The 15,599-nt window shown below is 29.5% G+C and overlaps 2 protein-coding genes across 4 annotated transcripts in view; one reads left to right on the plus strand and one right to left on the minus strand.

The window, feature by feature from the left end:
* The window catches only part of LOC103577096 (elongation factor-like GTPase 1), a 33,173-nt gene extending 17,854 nt beyond the window's left edge, over positions 1 to 15,319 (minus strand). The window contains exons 1-5 of the mRNA XM_053737253.1: positions 12,294 to 15,319; positions 12,093 to 12,218; positions 11,746 to 11,793; positions 11,595 to 11,639; positions 11,340 to 11,491 (exon numbers count right to left, since the gene is read on the minus strand). Of these exons, the coding sequence (XP_053593228.1) occupies positions 11,340 to 11,491; positions 11,595 to 11,639; positions 11,746 to 11,793; positions 12,093 to 12,218; positions 12,294 to 14,851 (2,929 nt within the window). The 5' untranslated portion in view covers positions 14,852 to 15,319. The remainder of the gene's footprint in view (positions 1 to 11,339; positions 11,492 to 11,594; positions 11,640 to 11,745; positions 11,794 to 12,092; positions 12,219 to 12,293) is intronic.
* LOC103577079 (uncharacterized) lies at positions 130 to 11,050 on the plus strand. Of its 3 annotated transcripts, none has more exons than XM_008557579.2 (7): positions 130 to 205; positions 1,770 to 1,887; positions 3,172 to 3,806; positions 8,522 to 8,776; positions 8,989 to 9,139; positions 9,271 to 9,393; positions 10,776 to 11,050. In XM_008557579.2, exons 3-7 carry the CDS (start codon positions 3,336 to 3,338, stop codon positions 10,868 to 10,870), a joined length of 1,095 nt encoding a protein of 364 aa, XP_008555801.1. In that variant the 5' UTR covers positions 130 to 205; positions 1,770 to 1,887; positions 3,172 to 3,335; the 3' UTR covers positions 10,871 to 11,050. The 3 variants fall into 3 exon arrangements, with proteins under 3 accessions (XP_008555801.1, XP_008555805.1, XP_008555812.1); XM_008557583.2 differs by having other exon boundaries at positions 160 to 516; XM_008557590.2 differs by lacking the exon at positions 1,770 to 1,887 and having other exon boundaries at positions 160 to 516.
* Positions 15,320 to 15,599: the final 280 nt, after the last annotated feature.

Genomic DNA, 15,599 nt, shown 5'->3' on the forward strand with positions numbered 1-15,599 from the left:
AGTTTATCCATGGGCATGCGATTGGCGGACTCGCTTGCTAACAATCTCGAAGTAGTTACACGCGATTTCTGGTTGGTTGGTAAGTAGGACTAGCGGGGATTCATAGGCAGGACTCCTCCTAGGAGAGATCACAGTTGTATTCCGACTTTCCTGGCCGCAACAGCCGCGTGTTTACATCAACAACGGGTTTATTGTTGAAGGCCGAGTCAGTATCAGTACCTTCAGTGGACGAAATTTTAGAAAAACCTAATCCACTTATTAATACAAAGTTTAACTAAAAATTTTTAATTATCAAAAATAATTCATCTCATATTTATACTTCTTTTCATATACCTTTTATATATTTATTTAAGTCAATAACCTTCTGGTGTGTTGTGTATTTTGTGCATGCCGTGTTAATAATTAATAAAGTTATCTTACATTTATTTTTTACTTTCATTTCTTTGAAATTGGCAAACGTAATCGCGTGCGTGACTCGGACCGTAAACTAACAAGTGATTTTAAAAAATATAAATTGTAAGTAATAACAAAAAAAATAATAATAACATTACTGATAAAATCCAACATTATTTTTATGACAATTAAAATTTAAAATAAAAAGGCATCAGAGCATCACCAAACGCCCTGTTACCTCCCATTGTTGAGTTTTAATATTATTATTTCTTTGTAGTTTAAAAGCTAAGTGATAGGTAATACGTGAGAGAAACTATCGTTTAAAATATTTTAAGTAAAAATGGAAAATAGTTTATCATGAAAAAAAAATTTCGGTAGTAGAATTAGACCACGTTTCGGTCTAATTAATAGGGCCCAAATGTGTGTCACTTTTCGATTGTTGATAAAACGTTAAACGTTAATTCGGGAACCGTGAAAATGTTAGGGCTATTTAAAGTTTACTTCCGTTACAACAACAGTGAGTTCATCGCACGCAATCAAATGCAGCGCCGGCGAACCTTGACCGTGGCCAAAGCCAAAGCCAAGCGCGTTTTACTCCAGTCAGCCAAGTCGCGTGTATATATAAATATATATACATGTATATATGTACTTGCACATTTATATATGTATACATACAAGTATAAGTACTTATATGTATAAATATATATATGTATAGCAATAATAGTATATAGTGTTTGCAGCGTTCACCTTCAAGTCGCGCGCTCTCATTCCTCTGGAGCGTAACGAAAGTGCACGGGCAACCTGTCCTAGAGAGAGAATGATACGATTTTAATTTTTTACACATTAAAAAAAATGTCCTTCAGAAAGGCTGTAATTTAATATCGATTATCTTTTTATTTATTTATTTTTATCATAAATAAATAAACAAGATTATGGTAATAAATAATTCATTCACATTTATGATGTCATTTTTTTTGACATGATAAAATAAAAGGTTGGGCCTAATCTCCAAATTTGGATACTGTAAAATCTGTCATATCATCTCAGGTCAAAAAATATCGCGTTACCGTTAAGAGTACGCGAGCATATCTCTCCTTTATACTTTCAATGCTCATTCTTCTCTGCTCATATTAACTTGCTACCTCATAAGATTTAAATTATCTTACTGCTTTTTTTATTTTTAATCCAACTTTTTTTACCCTACAAATTGTAACAAAGGATTGAGCTTTTGTATATAAAAGTTATTCTATTAAAATTTTTGACTCTACGGTGAAACTTATGTTGTATTGAAATTAAATTAAATTAATTAGTTTGATGATAATTAGAGATAGTATGGTAATATCGTTTTTTTTTTCTTTTTTTTATTTAAAATATAGAAGATGCAGTATGAATGGAACGACAGAAACGTATAACGTGAGATCAATTTGCATTATTCTCACAATAAGGAAGCCAACCGTTTAATTGTCACGTCACTTATTATTAACAATTATTTTAGTAAGTCAAAGTAAATTATTTATATGTGAAAAAATATTATTCATACTTTTTTTTCGTTAAATATCTAATTAAATTTATTAGCAAAAAGAAAGTTTTTAATTACTGCAACTTTTAGCCTCATCTACTTTAATTTGAATGATCGATCAGTTAAATTTAACTATGTAGTAAAAAAATGAAAATTTAATTTAACGATTCTTCAGAAATTTTTTTTTTTTTTTTTTTTTTATGGAAATGTAATTAAGACGCGTTTTTATTTGTTTCTTTATTCGCACTCAATTCGATAATCGGTACTATCTTTGCTGCACTTATATACTAAATGGGAACTTTGTCCAAATTTTTCTCGTAAACAAATGGAAGTTATCAAAAAATTGAAGAGCACTTCGCTAGTTTATAGTCTGTCTTTATTTTGCGTTTAGAGCTTTTATTTCAGAGAAAAGCTTGGACAAAATTATCTGATAACCATTCTTAAGGTAAAAGTCCCTATACCCGCTCACTTTTTATTGGAGTGAGATTAAATCACTCAATATAAATTAATAAATAAAATAAAAAACAATATTTTTTTTTATAGTTATTGAAGTTTCGAGTATTAGAATAAAATTTTAGTTTCAAAAATAATCTTCATAATAAATTATTATTATTTTTCTAAATAAGATCCTTGAGTGTACCCATAGTCGCTCACTAAAAGTTGTCATGTACCATTACTCGATCAACACATGGCCCTATAGTCGCTCAAAGACAATATCAATTAAACTATCATAAGTTTATTGATTTGGACAAATAATTTATAAATTATATTACTTTATTCTTTCATAATATAAAATTTCATGAATTTTAAAAATATATTTAATAAGATATAGTTATAACAATTCTTAAAAAAATTGACGTAATCTAAATTTAATCTAACGAATGAACGTTAAAGTAAAAAATGCCCGGCTATACGCGATTTTGAAAACAGTCACTTAATTTTAATTTATAATCTATTATAAAATAATTTGATACATGATATTTTACTATATTTAGATCCACAAATAATTATTTATCAATAATAATTTTTTTAGTTGAAATTTTTCTTCATAAATGATAAAAAACGCCTTAAACAGTTAAAGTGAGCGACTAATGGTACTGAGCGGGTATAGGGTCTTTTACCTTACAACTGAAAAAAACAAATGATTGATGGATTTGAAGTAAATAACGTGATGTTAATTATAATTTATAGTAGAATTTAGATGAATTGTAATGAGAAAATTATGAAAATAAAATGGATTGTAAATTCTGTTGTTGCAGACACAAATACTGAACTGTCGAATGGTGTGTGTTCAACACCAGCTGACTAATTGAGCATACCGAGCAGTCAAAGTGATTTATAGATATAATAATAATAATAATAATAACAATAATAACGATAAAAAAAATAAAGCAAGTAAAAGAACAAGTTTATTTGATTCGCAATGAAATTGTCATTTCTGGTGATTATGGTATGCAGTGGCTGCTGTATGTCTTTACCATCAACAATAATTCCGACTTCCACCCGGAATTCTTCAAACTTTAGCAAGAAAACAACGTCTGTTGTAAATATCACAGCTTCTCCGTTAGCAGCGCGTGTTAAAGCTTCAGAAAATGCCATTACCACGGACTCTATAAGCACCAGTAGCACCAGCATATCTGGAATCACTGGTGCCAGTACCAGCAATAGTAATAGCAATAGCAATAGTAATAATAATAATAATAACTACAGCAATAACAGCAGCAGTAGCAGTAATAGTGCCGGTACGAGTACAATTGCTTATAAGAAAATTCAACTTGAACAAGTTGAAGTTACTTCACCCAGCCCGTTATCATCAAAAGAGACTCGTGAGTCACCGCCCAGCAAAATTCGACCGCAGATAAAACTTCATATAAATTACACCAGCGTCGGCGAGGTGAGAAGCTATCTATTATATTTTATTACAATCATTTTTTTATATTACCGCGTTATTATAAATATTTTTAAAACGAGTTTTATTATTTTTATGAAAAGATTTGTTTTTTTTTTTTTTTTTTTTTTTTGGGTTCTTACGCTCAGGAATTTAAAAAAATTTTTAAGGAATTCGATACGAAGATTGATTAAATAATTACTAAGTTTTATTAGAAAAAAAGGGATAATTTATAAAAAAGAAGAAAAGTAATTAATCAAAGTTTCCTTCTTAAAATTCATTACTCACAATAATTATTTACACGAGAATAGTAATGCTTTTTCTCGTAAATGCAATACGGAAGTAATGATTAGTTCTCTCCTGAAACGTAACAATTAAATGTCATAATCTATTTTGTTCACTATTAAACCTATCAAGGCTACTAATTATAAACATTTTACTTTCTTATCTTAACGGCATTGTTTTCATACCCATCATTAACTAAAATTTTACTTTTTTTTTTAAACACCGAAAATTTCTAACCTAACAAAAAAAAGTTAATTTTAAATTTAAAATCTCTAATATCTTTGAAATCAAAGTCTTCGGAAACGAAAATAGAAGAAAAGACGAAAAGTAAAAAATCAACTGGATCTAAATTTTTGAAATATTTCGCATACACGCTGTAAGCCGAAAATTGCAGGCCACTCCTAATTACCCCTTATATATTTAAGTAATACATGAATTACATAAATATATACTGACTCTTGGAAAACCCTTTCAAAGCCAATTGTACAAAATTACTCCTTAAGTAGTCAAATCACATAAATTTTTTATTTTTGTTGCGCGAAAAACGTTCTGTTTTTCAGGTACATCAGATACACAGAAAAAAAAGGATTTCTTGACGCAAAAAATTTTTACTTGCTCCAAGAAAATTTTCCACATTATTACGAATTTAAAACGAAAATATTTCTTACGGTAAAAAAAATTTTTTTTCTGTGTACAATAAAATGTCACGAAATTTTTCAGTAGCCATAAACCGTCTGGTTCGCCTGCACTGAAAAAAAGTTTGACAAAAATAAAAATCCATCTTTACGAGGTACAAGATAAGTACATACGATCGTGTACGAAATAAATCTCAGTCATTGTCTTTCTTTCTTTCTTTCTTTCTTTCTTTCTTCTTGTCCCGTGAAATAGTATCACACGTGAGAGTGCAGTGTATTATTTCAGTATGCACAAAGGAGGCCATGTTGTGGTACGAATCAATGCAACGAATACATGCATGCATCCACATCTACATATGTATATTCTTCTATATATATATAAATATATAAACATGTATAGAGAAAGTTCTCTCTTCACTTGGAATTTTTTTATTCATCAATACAATCTCGTATTTATTACTCTCATGATTCACATGAGAGTTGCGCCAAATCCTACTTTACAATAAAAACTTTGTCTCGCGTACTTGACGTGCACTTCTGCATACTTTCTTTTATTTTTAAAATCCATGACATTTGCACTTGTCGTGATTAATTATCAAAGCTGCTATTTATCTAGCTTATACATACAAACATATACATATATTTTCACCTTTTGAGTACTTTATCATCATCTGCCGCTAATCTAATAGACTCCTAAAGTCAACATCAAACCAGATGATAAATGCAGGCAATTAAATAATTTAAAATTAATAATCATTATTAAGTATTAACTTTTTTTCTCATTTTTTGTTTTTAAATATAATTTATTCTATGACTATGCGTGACTGGCTTTCGTGTCAATTCGTATTAGATGCTGATGAACACACGATATCTTATACATGTATATCTTATCTTATATTTTATATATAGATATATACATATATATGAATGTTTGCGTATAATACATATAAAGAGAGTAGGACCCAGTTTCACGAGGGCTTAGGAGAATGTACGGCTAACTGCTTCAGAACTCGTTAAAAACAAACTGCATGAGTTCAAGTTGACCTCGAAAGTAAGAACGATCACTTTACTAGATCAGTAACCGAGATGAAACTCTCGGTAAGATTTAACGTTTTATATTAAATTTAAATATTACTATACAAACAATTTAAAAGTTTAAAAAGTTAATTTTACTTGATAATAGCTTCTTTATAAAACAAATCTACAGTGAAGAAATATTAAATCCAATATTTATTTATAAAGATGATTGATTATAAAAGAGAAAAAAAATAATGATTAAAATAGTTGTAGGTGAATGTACTTGCCCAAGAGTCATTAACGCTTCGTGGTGGCCTTAATGACCCTAGAGCCTAGAGGAGAGCCTTTATATTCTTTGTTCTATCTTTATATCCACTTCCGTATTTCATATACTAGTAAAACATTTATGAACAAAATGTAATAGTATTTATTTAATTCAACTTGGTGATTTGATCTCGTAATTATTAACTGGTTATATATATAAATGTAAAATAAAAGAATTTAAAAGTTAATTTGTCGTAATTTAAAGTTTAATGAGAAAGGACAAAAAATAACAATAAGAATTAATGATTTTAAAAAATATATAATAATATTTTTAACCGAAAGTTTCGCACCATTAACGAACCAGACTTTTAATGCTCGAGTAAATTTTATATTTTAATAAAAAACTATTATTACGGCGTCAAAGAATGCTACTTTGATACTTTGCGCTAGAAATTACAGTAAGAAAAAATTTATAATAGAATAGAATAGACCAGAAAAGAATAAAATAAAATAAAAGATGAAATAAAAAAAAAAATGAATGTAACTAATTATAGGGCGGTTATAAGTTTTAGTTTCACGACCACACTGATGAGATAGCTAACGAAAGAAATATTTTTCTATGTCACCGAGTTTGTGCGACCGAAACGGTCTCGGTTAACTGACTTCCTCGTATCCACCCACTTGATTTTTATTCAACCATTCAACAGTTTTGATTTTCTTATTTTCTCACCCAGTAGCTTGGAATTTTTATTCTCAACCATTTATTATCGCTATCCGTCAATTTAAATCAACACTAAGCATCCATTACGTCACGTCATTTATCCGGTGATTTAAATAATTAATAATTTATCGCAAATTTAAAACTACCGCGCATTTTTATTTTTCGCTATCGCGCAATCGAAACCAGTGCCAGTGCGCATTAAAAAAAAACGGGGGTTCCCTTGACTTTGAACTTTGAATACAATGGTATTGTGTACTAGAATAGTTAAAATATTCCGATAATTTAAAAGAAAACAACTTATTTAACAAAACAAACATAATTTGCTACAACTCATAAATAATAGATAATGGTAAGTTTTGAAATCACGAGAGTTATAGAAAATTTTCTAGGTTAACACGAGGTTAACAATGATTATTCTCGAGCTAACAAAATAAGACGAATGCAAATATAAATAGCAGTTATTAAGTAACCGTCAGCACAGATTATTAGTCTTGGCTTCAGCTATAGGTAACAACAGAAGCTGCTCTGTAAATTACACGTTAAACCCTTGTTCCCTGACTCTTGCGTATCGTTAATAAAAAAAACAACAAAGTAAAAAATAAAATATTAAAAAGCTCAAGGCTCGAGGCAGGATGGTAGTTTGTAGAATTGGAATTTCTCAGTACAAGTCACGATTTTTGTCTGTTACGCTTAATGATTGCGGTAGGAAGAGTTGCTTGTATGCGGTTTATCTGCAGCCGTTCACTGTGTTGTTTCACAAACATCATTATCAAGAATATTACTTGTACACGATGTCTGTACAGCTTATGGCACGCTTAACTCTTTATTATTATTATCATCATCATCATCATTATTATTTTAGCATCTCTGACAAATCTGATATACCCTCATTTACTATTCTCATTAAATCAAACCCATTCATTATTAATCATTATTCATTCATTATTATTCATCTTTATTATTCCGTCCTTTATAAATTTTATATGTATATTTATATACTTTTTTTGCACGCATCAAGCGCGAACACGCTGTGTGTCTTACGATCGAAATTATTTTTTCGATTAATTTATGCGTTAAATCATTTCTACACTTTTTTGATTACACGAAGATGGGTTTGATTGTATACTAGTACAAAGATAATTTATTAAGGAATAATTTCGGCCCGGTATTAAGACGATTTATTAGTCAGTTGATTTAAAATGAATTATTGTAATCCAAGAAACCAGTGCTGTCAATTGTTAGTATGAATTTTTGGAACCATGGTATTTTTCGACAAATATAATAAATTGGCCTGATTTTTTTTTATTAGCTTTGTATCTTTTGTTGCACGGATCCTTTTGAAAATCACTATCTAAATTCTTTTTGTTTAATAGTAATTAATAAAACAAACTTAAAACCGGTAATTAATTCAAAATTTAGCTGCCATTTTTAATTTTTATTATTGTTGTTTTTTTTTTCCTCCACTAACTACTGACAGCAGCACTAGTGTGACAATAGGATTAAAAAATAAAAAGCGGCATTTATGAAAAAAAGGCGGGATATTTAAAAAAACTTTAAATAATAAAAATTAAACTAAAAGAAAAAATTTAAAAAATGATTGAAATAATATTAAAAAAAAAAAAAATATTAATATAGTCGGACCTCGTTATAAGACTACCATTCTGTCTTCTTTATAAACCAGATATCGCGATAGTGTAAGAGAGAAACTAATAGTCTTATAACGAGGTCCTACTGTAATTATCATCAGCGATCGAGGTATGCACTTTTGGATTTTCAAAAATTATTGTTTTTTGTCGTAGACTGGAGTACGATTGCCCGAGGGTGCAAGCGCTGCACTCGCCAAGCCAACAAAATATCACTATTATCCACATAATCAGCATATTTATTTATTACCAGAATGTGCTGTTCAACAAGTGTGTAATGCAGTTTATGTTAGATTGAATTTTACTCAGCCATTATGTGCTTGTCCAAGCAGATATCGGGATCCTTGTAGTGCATCGCTCGATGCCGATGATCAGCATACTACGGAACTGGTTACTGATCCACATACCAGAGTAAGTTCCAGTTATATCTTTTATAATTTTTATTCATTACGTTTATTACCTTTTATTTTCTATATTATCAGTCCATTTAATTTAAATATAGATTTAATATCTATATAGATATGCTAAATAACACTTATTCAGCATGCTCCCAATTCTATATATTTTACTGCATTTTTTTTCTTTATTATTAATGTTTATTTTTATTTATCATATATTATTAGGCATTGACATTAGTTAAGACATGTGAACCAGTTGCTGAAATGCGAGAATGTAGAATGCCAAGAGACTGGTCATTACTTGCATTACAAAATGTAAGAACTGGAAAATCGCATTACCTAGTTATCTGTAAATGCCCAGAAACAAATATCCTAGGTATGCTTTGATCATTCTATTTTATAATTTTACTTTTTTTTTACTTTTTAACAATTGTTATTGTTATTATTACCATTATTATTTTTAACTGATGATAATAATAACAATAATTATACGGTATTGTCTTATAGAGGGTCCTATGAGTCACGATCAACCTACATACGCTAGTGTTCCGGGTATACGGGTCTTCGGAATGATGTGCGTCCAAGGAGCCAGAAAAGGACGCCCGTTAAGACAGACACGTAATCTTCTTGGTATAATTATCATATTTATATATACTTATTATGAACACACAGTTAGACATTTCGTGTTAAATTCAATACAAATTTTATGTTAAAGCGTATAAAAATTTTATCAATTAATTTACAAAAATTAAATTATCAATTTAAAAAAAGACAAAGTCGCTGAATTATAAATTAAAAAAAAATTACTTACAGTTGACATCAATTAGGAGTTACACGAAATTTATTGAATAAATTTTAGCCCACAAAATTTTTAAATTTACATAAAGATTTATTGAAATTTATTTTCCAAATTTCGTTTATCTCCTAATTGATGTCAACTGTAAGTTTTTTTTAAATCTACATCTTAGCAAAATTTTCCTTTCTTCAATTACTTTCATTTTTTTTTAATTAATTTTGAAAATTTTCAAAAAGTAGGAGGGGTACTGAGAATGGCTTTAAAATTAATTAATAAATATAAACACATAATCTAACCAACTCAAGATTACTGATCTACGCTAAGTATAACATAATTCAGCAAACAATTAATTCTTTCTGTAATTTTTCTATAAAACGGAGCTATGAATTATCATCCCGTAGAATGAGAGTAAGAAAATCATTGAACCTGATCGTAAAAATATGAAAATTATCTTTGATTATATTTAATTATAATCTAAGTTTCCTTGCCGACAATGCCTACAATGCTTTCCTTGGTTATAGTAATGAAGAAACGCACGGGAGTGTTTAGCTAAACACAAATTTTGCGCTAATCTTCGAACAACACAATAAATGTGTTACATTACAGATTTTCTAATCATTTAACATAGAAAATCTGTTAAAGCAAAATAACACAAGCTGTTCGTGGTGAATTAACAGATTTGTGTTGAAAATCAGCCCAAATATTAACCAAAAAATTTTTTCACAAAATACACAAAATTAAAAACTGTGCATTTAACATTATAAATAATTATATTCTAGTTTGCGGATATAAATTGATACTAACGATTACTATGCTCCGTAGTACTTATATAACTTAACATATTATTGTACCGTTTGCCTGTGTTTATAGGATTGATTTCTATCAACATGAGAATCATTCCCATGTTATTAGGGATTATCCTTACAATCACTTCTTACTCCATGTTGATACTTCCTTAGTTATTTAAATAATTTTTTATCCTGTATCACTGCAATTCGCTACAGTAATTGTTACTATGCATTTCTCTCTATTACACGTTTTATATAAAATGAATAAAACATTCAATTGACCCTGAGCCTGTAGGCCAACTGTACAACTTCCTATTATTTTAAAATTCAATATTAAAGTTCTTTGAACTCAATAATATTATTACTTATTATTTTCAATTTTCCAAACGTGACATCATATTTGTAATTAATTATTATTTATGTTTCAGGTATAGAAACAGGGGAAGATTATTTTGAAAATGATAAATTGACATTCCCATGGCACAGAGTACCGGAATTAATGAAATCTGCAGACTGGAATTGACACTCGTGATTTTAATATAAAAAAAAAAAAACGTATACTAATTTATCGCAATTGATATTTATCGTAACATAAATTCATTATTTTATTTATTATCCCGCTATCATCAATTTTTTTTTTTGTGTCATTTCTCAATATTTTTTATTCGCTATATATCAATAACTTTTTTTAGACGCGCCAATACTCCAGTATAACAATTATATTTATAAGTTATTATTACTATTACTATTACTATTATTACTATTTTTGTGTAAATAAATTAAGACGATTAGTTATAAACTATATCGTAAAAAAACCAATTCGATTAAATTCGGTAGCTAATTATAAAATGTCGTAATCAACATAAAAAAAAATTTATATATAAAATAAAGTGATAAAATAAAAAATTTAAACAACTGGTTTGACGTTTTTAAAGCGGTTATTAAATCGACTTTTATTTAGAGAGTGTTAATAAAATGATGATTAAACTCACCAAGAACATCCGAGTTGACCAATACGCTGCATGAGTACATCGGTGTCATTAGTCGAGGTCGTCGCATGCTGAGAGCACGACGACAGGCTTCTTTGAATGCTGATATTAATTGACCACTCAAGTTACTTTGACTTTGACTATTACTATACTCACTATAACCAGTAATTATAATAATAAAAATAAATAAAGTTATCCATTTAAATTTTTTATGTGCTCTTACTAAATAATAATTACTTTTCAAAAAAACTATCGTACCTTTCAGTTTCTTTTTTCACTTTCTGTTTACTTTGACCGGACTCACTGTAATTAAGAATAATTAATTTTCTTTTAAAAATTAACTCACATTTACATTTTAATTACTACAAGACACTGAAAAATAATTATTTTTTTAAAACTAAAAAAATACCTTTCTGTCTCTTCGTTAACTTTTTTGTTACTTTGATCACTAGGTTCACTAAAAAAAAAAAATTATCAAGTAATAATTATAGTCAGGTAATGAAATATTTTTCAAAAATATTGTCTAAAGTCAGCAGAAAATAAAAAATTTTCGAATTTTTTTTTTCAACAAATCAATTACAAGAAATAAAAAATGCACATGTAGAAAATTAAAAAAGCTATAGGTGCAATTTTTTAAATATTTTTTTTTTTGCAATTTATCGTTTTTAAAAAAATTCAAAAATTATTAAACGTCAGTTAACTTCCGTATCATAAAAAAAATAATAATAATAATTAATTTAATATAATAATAATTACCTTTCAATATCTTTCATAACTTTCTCCCATTTTTTAATAATAAAACAGACACCTCTCATTGGTTCTTCGCATAGAGGCCCAGCAATTGTTGCTAATTGGAATCCATTAATAATACTACTGTCATACCTTAAAAAATAAAAAATCCATCAGTAAAAAATCATCACTAATTAATTATTTATCATAAACAAAATAAAAACTCACAAAGCACGAAAATCATTAGCCGATTGATTCTGTCTGATCCAAAACGGCATTCTTTTGTAATCAGTAGCATTGATAAGTATATTAGGCCCGCATTTTTTTGGTCCAAATGACCAAATTTTATTGACACTTTCTAACTTACTCTCTTTCAGAGCCTGCTCAAGTTCTTTTTTAAATACCTCGACCTTTGAACTACTGATGGGAGACGTTTCATCGATTGTCAGATTGTTAAAAGAATTGGCAAGAGATTCAGATTTAACCATTCGTTCCCAATGTAAGTCAAGTTGTTTTATCAAGTCACGATTATCATCCAGCAGCTTAGTAACACTTTCCGGTAGCGGTTTGGCATCAATCTCAATAATATATTTATCATTTCCCATCGAGTATTCAATGAAAACAGGCTCGTCTTTAGTTTTGTTCTCGATAGTTTCGTTTACCATATCAACAATCGGTGGCGGCACGACAGTCTCACGGAATGGAATAATCGGTTCCGATACTTTTATATCAACTTTCGCGTATCTTAACTTAAGATCATCAAGACACCGTTCCAAATGAACTTCACCGGCAGTATTGAGGACAACTTCTCCAGTTTCCTGAATGTGAACGACAGCACAGCAGTCAGCTTGATTCAATAACTTCAGACCATTAATTAGTTTATTGAGGTCGCCCGGACGTTTTGGTTCCAAAGCAACTCTAAGAATCGGCACTGTCAGCAATGTCAGCTCGGTAAACGAAGGACACATCATTGTTGATGACAAAGTCGCGGTTTTAAGAACATGATCTTCTAGTCCACCGATTCCCACAACATTACCAGCTGTCACTTGATCAATACTCTCCAATTCACGACCCATCATTATGTACAATCTAGTAACTGTGACTTTGGTCACATGCCATCCTGATTTTAATTCTTTCAATGATTTACCCGGTTCTATTGACTCTCCCTTACTTTTCTTTTCAATTACGAACTCGGGATTATGTTTCGGACCTAAAACAAATAATTCACTACCTATTTTAATTATACCTGAATATACACGAGCAAATCCAATAAGAACTTCACTTGCAGTATCATCAATTTCTTCTTTATTATTTGTATCTATTTCATGAGTTTCATAAACCTTTTGTACTGATTCTTGGTCACGTTTATCTGATTCTTGATCACGTTTTACTGATTCTTGATCACGTTTCTCAGATTCTTTTATCGCATGTTTCTGTCTTATTATTTCACGCCTTCGTTCCAATTCTTCAGCAGTCAGTGGCTTTGTTTTAAATTCTGAAAGCATTAGTTTTTCAACTGAAAACATTTTAGATACAAAAACAATAACCGGTGCTTCAGGCGAAGTGCTGCAATCTAAAAATGCTTTCTCCAGTACCTGAGTTTCTTCAGGAAGTGCTTTAAATTCTTTATGGCCACTCATCAACCGTCTGATTTTTTCACTCGGTAACTGATGAGGTGCTGGTACATTATTACAAACCATATTTAGACAAGCACGTGACAGCGGTAGCCACAAAGAAGCTATTGTTTGAAGTAGTACCTTAAAGTCAGTAACTCTCAAATCTCGTGATGTTAATTTAATATTTAATTTATCAACCATACCGACCATTTTTTCTCTATCCTTTTTAACAAAAACCGTTTCGTAGAGTGTCCACAAGCTTTCCAAAATCAATGATACAAATAACGGTTTCTTAGCTTTCTCCTGCGCGCCTTTCATGATCCTCTTTGTCTTCATATTCAAATAATAATCACCCCATAGCGTTTTCATTAAAACTCGCTGACTAAACCCAAGTTTTTCCGAATATATTTTAGCAAATTCTTCAATTCCAAATCCCCATCCGTCAATAGCACTTGCAAATAATACATTACCACGTTCAGGAGAAAAATATAAATTTGAATCATCAGTTTCTTCAAGCACCGACTGCCAATCAGTAACTGGACGCTGGATTAAATTATTATCTGACGTACTGTCATTTATACTATCATTAGATTCGACTTTTTCTTCACGTTCCATCATATCACTGGCAAAAAGATCACCTACTACTGCATTTACTTGCTCCAGTACTTGGGTCAGATAAATATAAGCATCCAGAGGAGCCAATTTTGTCTCGGTGATCAGACGATCTATTTTGTTTAGTACCAGGATTGGCTTGAGACCCTCGACGTACGTCATTGACAAGGCACTTCGTGTTTGTGGACATACTCCTTCAATGACGTCGACAATTACGACAGCTCCATCACACAGACGTACAGCTGTCGACACTTCTGATGAAAAATCAACGTGTCCTGGTGAATCTATAATATTTAATAAATATTCATTATCATTATACGTATGGTAGAGTGCTATTGAACTAGACTTCATAGTTATCCCGCGCTGCTGTTCATCATGACGACTGTCCAAGTAACGCAGCTTGCCAGCAAGCTTTGATGATATTATACCATTGCTTGCTACTAATGAATCTGCTAATGTCGTCTTCCCATGATCTACATGAGCTAGTATACAAATATTTCTTATGGATTCTGGTTTTTTCTGAAGCTGTATCAGCTTATCTGAATCAACGATCCTCATTTTATATATTTATTATTTTATTTACTTTAATTTAGACTATCTAAGTATAATAAATAAAAAATAAACTAGGATTTCAATAAACTTCCAGTATATAATTTACAAAATTAATTCAAATAATTAATTACGCAATATTTAAATTATAACCAGTACTATTTCACTCTTAAAAGTCTCCACTGTAAATAATGTTCTCTAAATTTTTTAATAATGTCATTTTTTGGTAAGGTAACAGACATTTCACATTGACACACCATTCCGAATTATTTTATTTTGTTTTCTAGTTGATTTCACAGCAACTAGAAAATTTTTACTATCTGACGTTTTGTTTTTTGAATATTAATTTTATTTATTTTAAATCTTTTCTTTATTTTTATTTTGGGAAAGTTAATTTATGTAAACACTAGACTTTAGAGGTTAGATTTTACCTAATTTCGACCACATGCTTAGTAAAAAGTGAATACCATTGTTTCGCATAAGCGCCACTTTACGAATTGGCATAAAACCGAAAAGACTAAACTCGCATCGCCATCTATGGAAAACGAATTGAATCCTCTAATTTTATTTAATTTATATTTCTTTAACTTACATTCTTTAATAATCTTTCTTTAAATATTAAAAAAATAAGTACTTTATGTTATAATTATTATATTTTAAATTTAATTATTTTTATGTAATAAAAAGTTCGCTCAATATTAACCATTTAAAATCTATGTACCCAGTGATAACAAGTTCTGATTTTTATATAAATTTT

This window comes from Microplitis demolitor, chromosome 1 (assembly GCF_026212275.2).
Source record: "Microplitis demolitor isolate Queensland-Clemson2020A chromosome 1, iyMicDemo2.1a, whole genome shotgun sequence".
Classification (NCBI taxonomy): domain Eukaryota; kingdom Metazoa; phylum Arthropoda; class Insecta; order Hymenoptera; family Braconidae; genus Microplitis; species Microplitis demolitor.

What these genes read in the sequence shown, in the direction of transcription:
- LOC103577079 (XM_008557579.2), top strand. Translation starts at nt 3,336, where the DNA reads ATGAAATTGTCATTTCTGGTGATTATGGTATGCAGTGGCTGCTGTATG. An exon ending in TTACTGATCCACATACCAGA is followed by an intron (nt 8,777 to 8,988) that starts GTAAGTTCCAGT and finishes ATATATTATTAG; the next exon opens with GCATTGACATTAGTTAAGAC. An exon ending in CCCAGAAACAAATATCCTAG is followed by an intron (nt 9,140 to 9,270) that starts GTATGCTTTGAT and finishes ATTGTCTTATAG; the next exon opens with AGGGTCCTATGAGTCACGAT.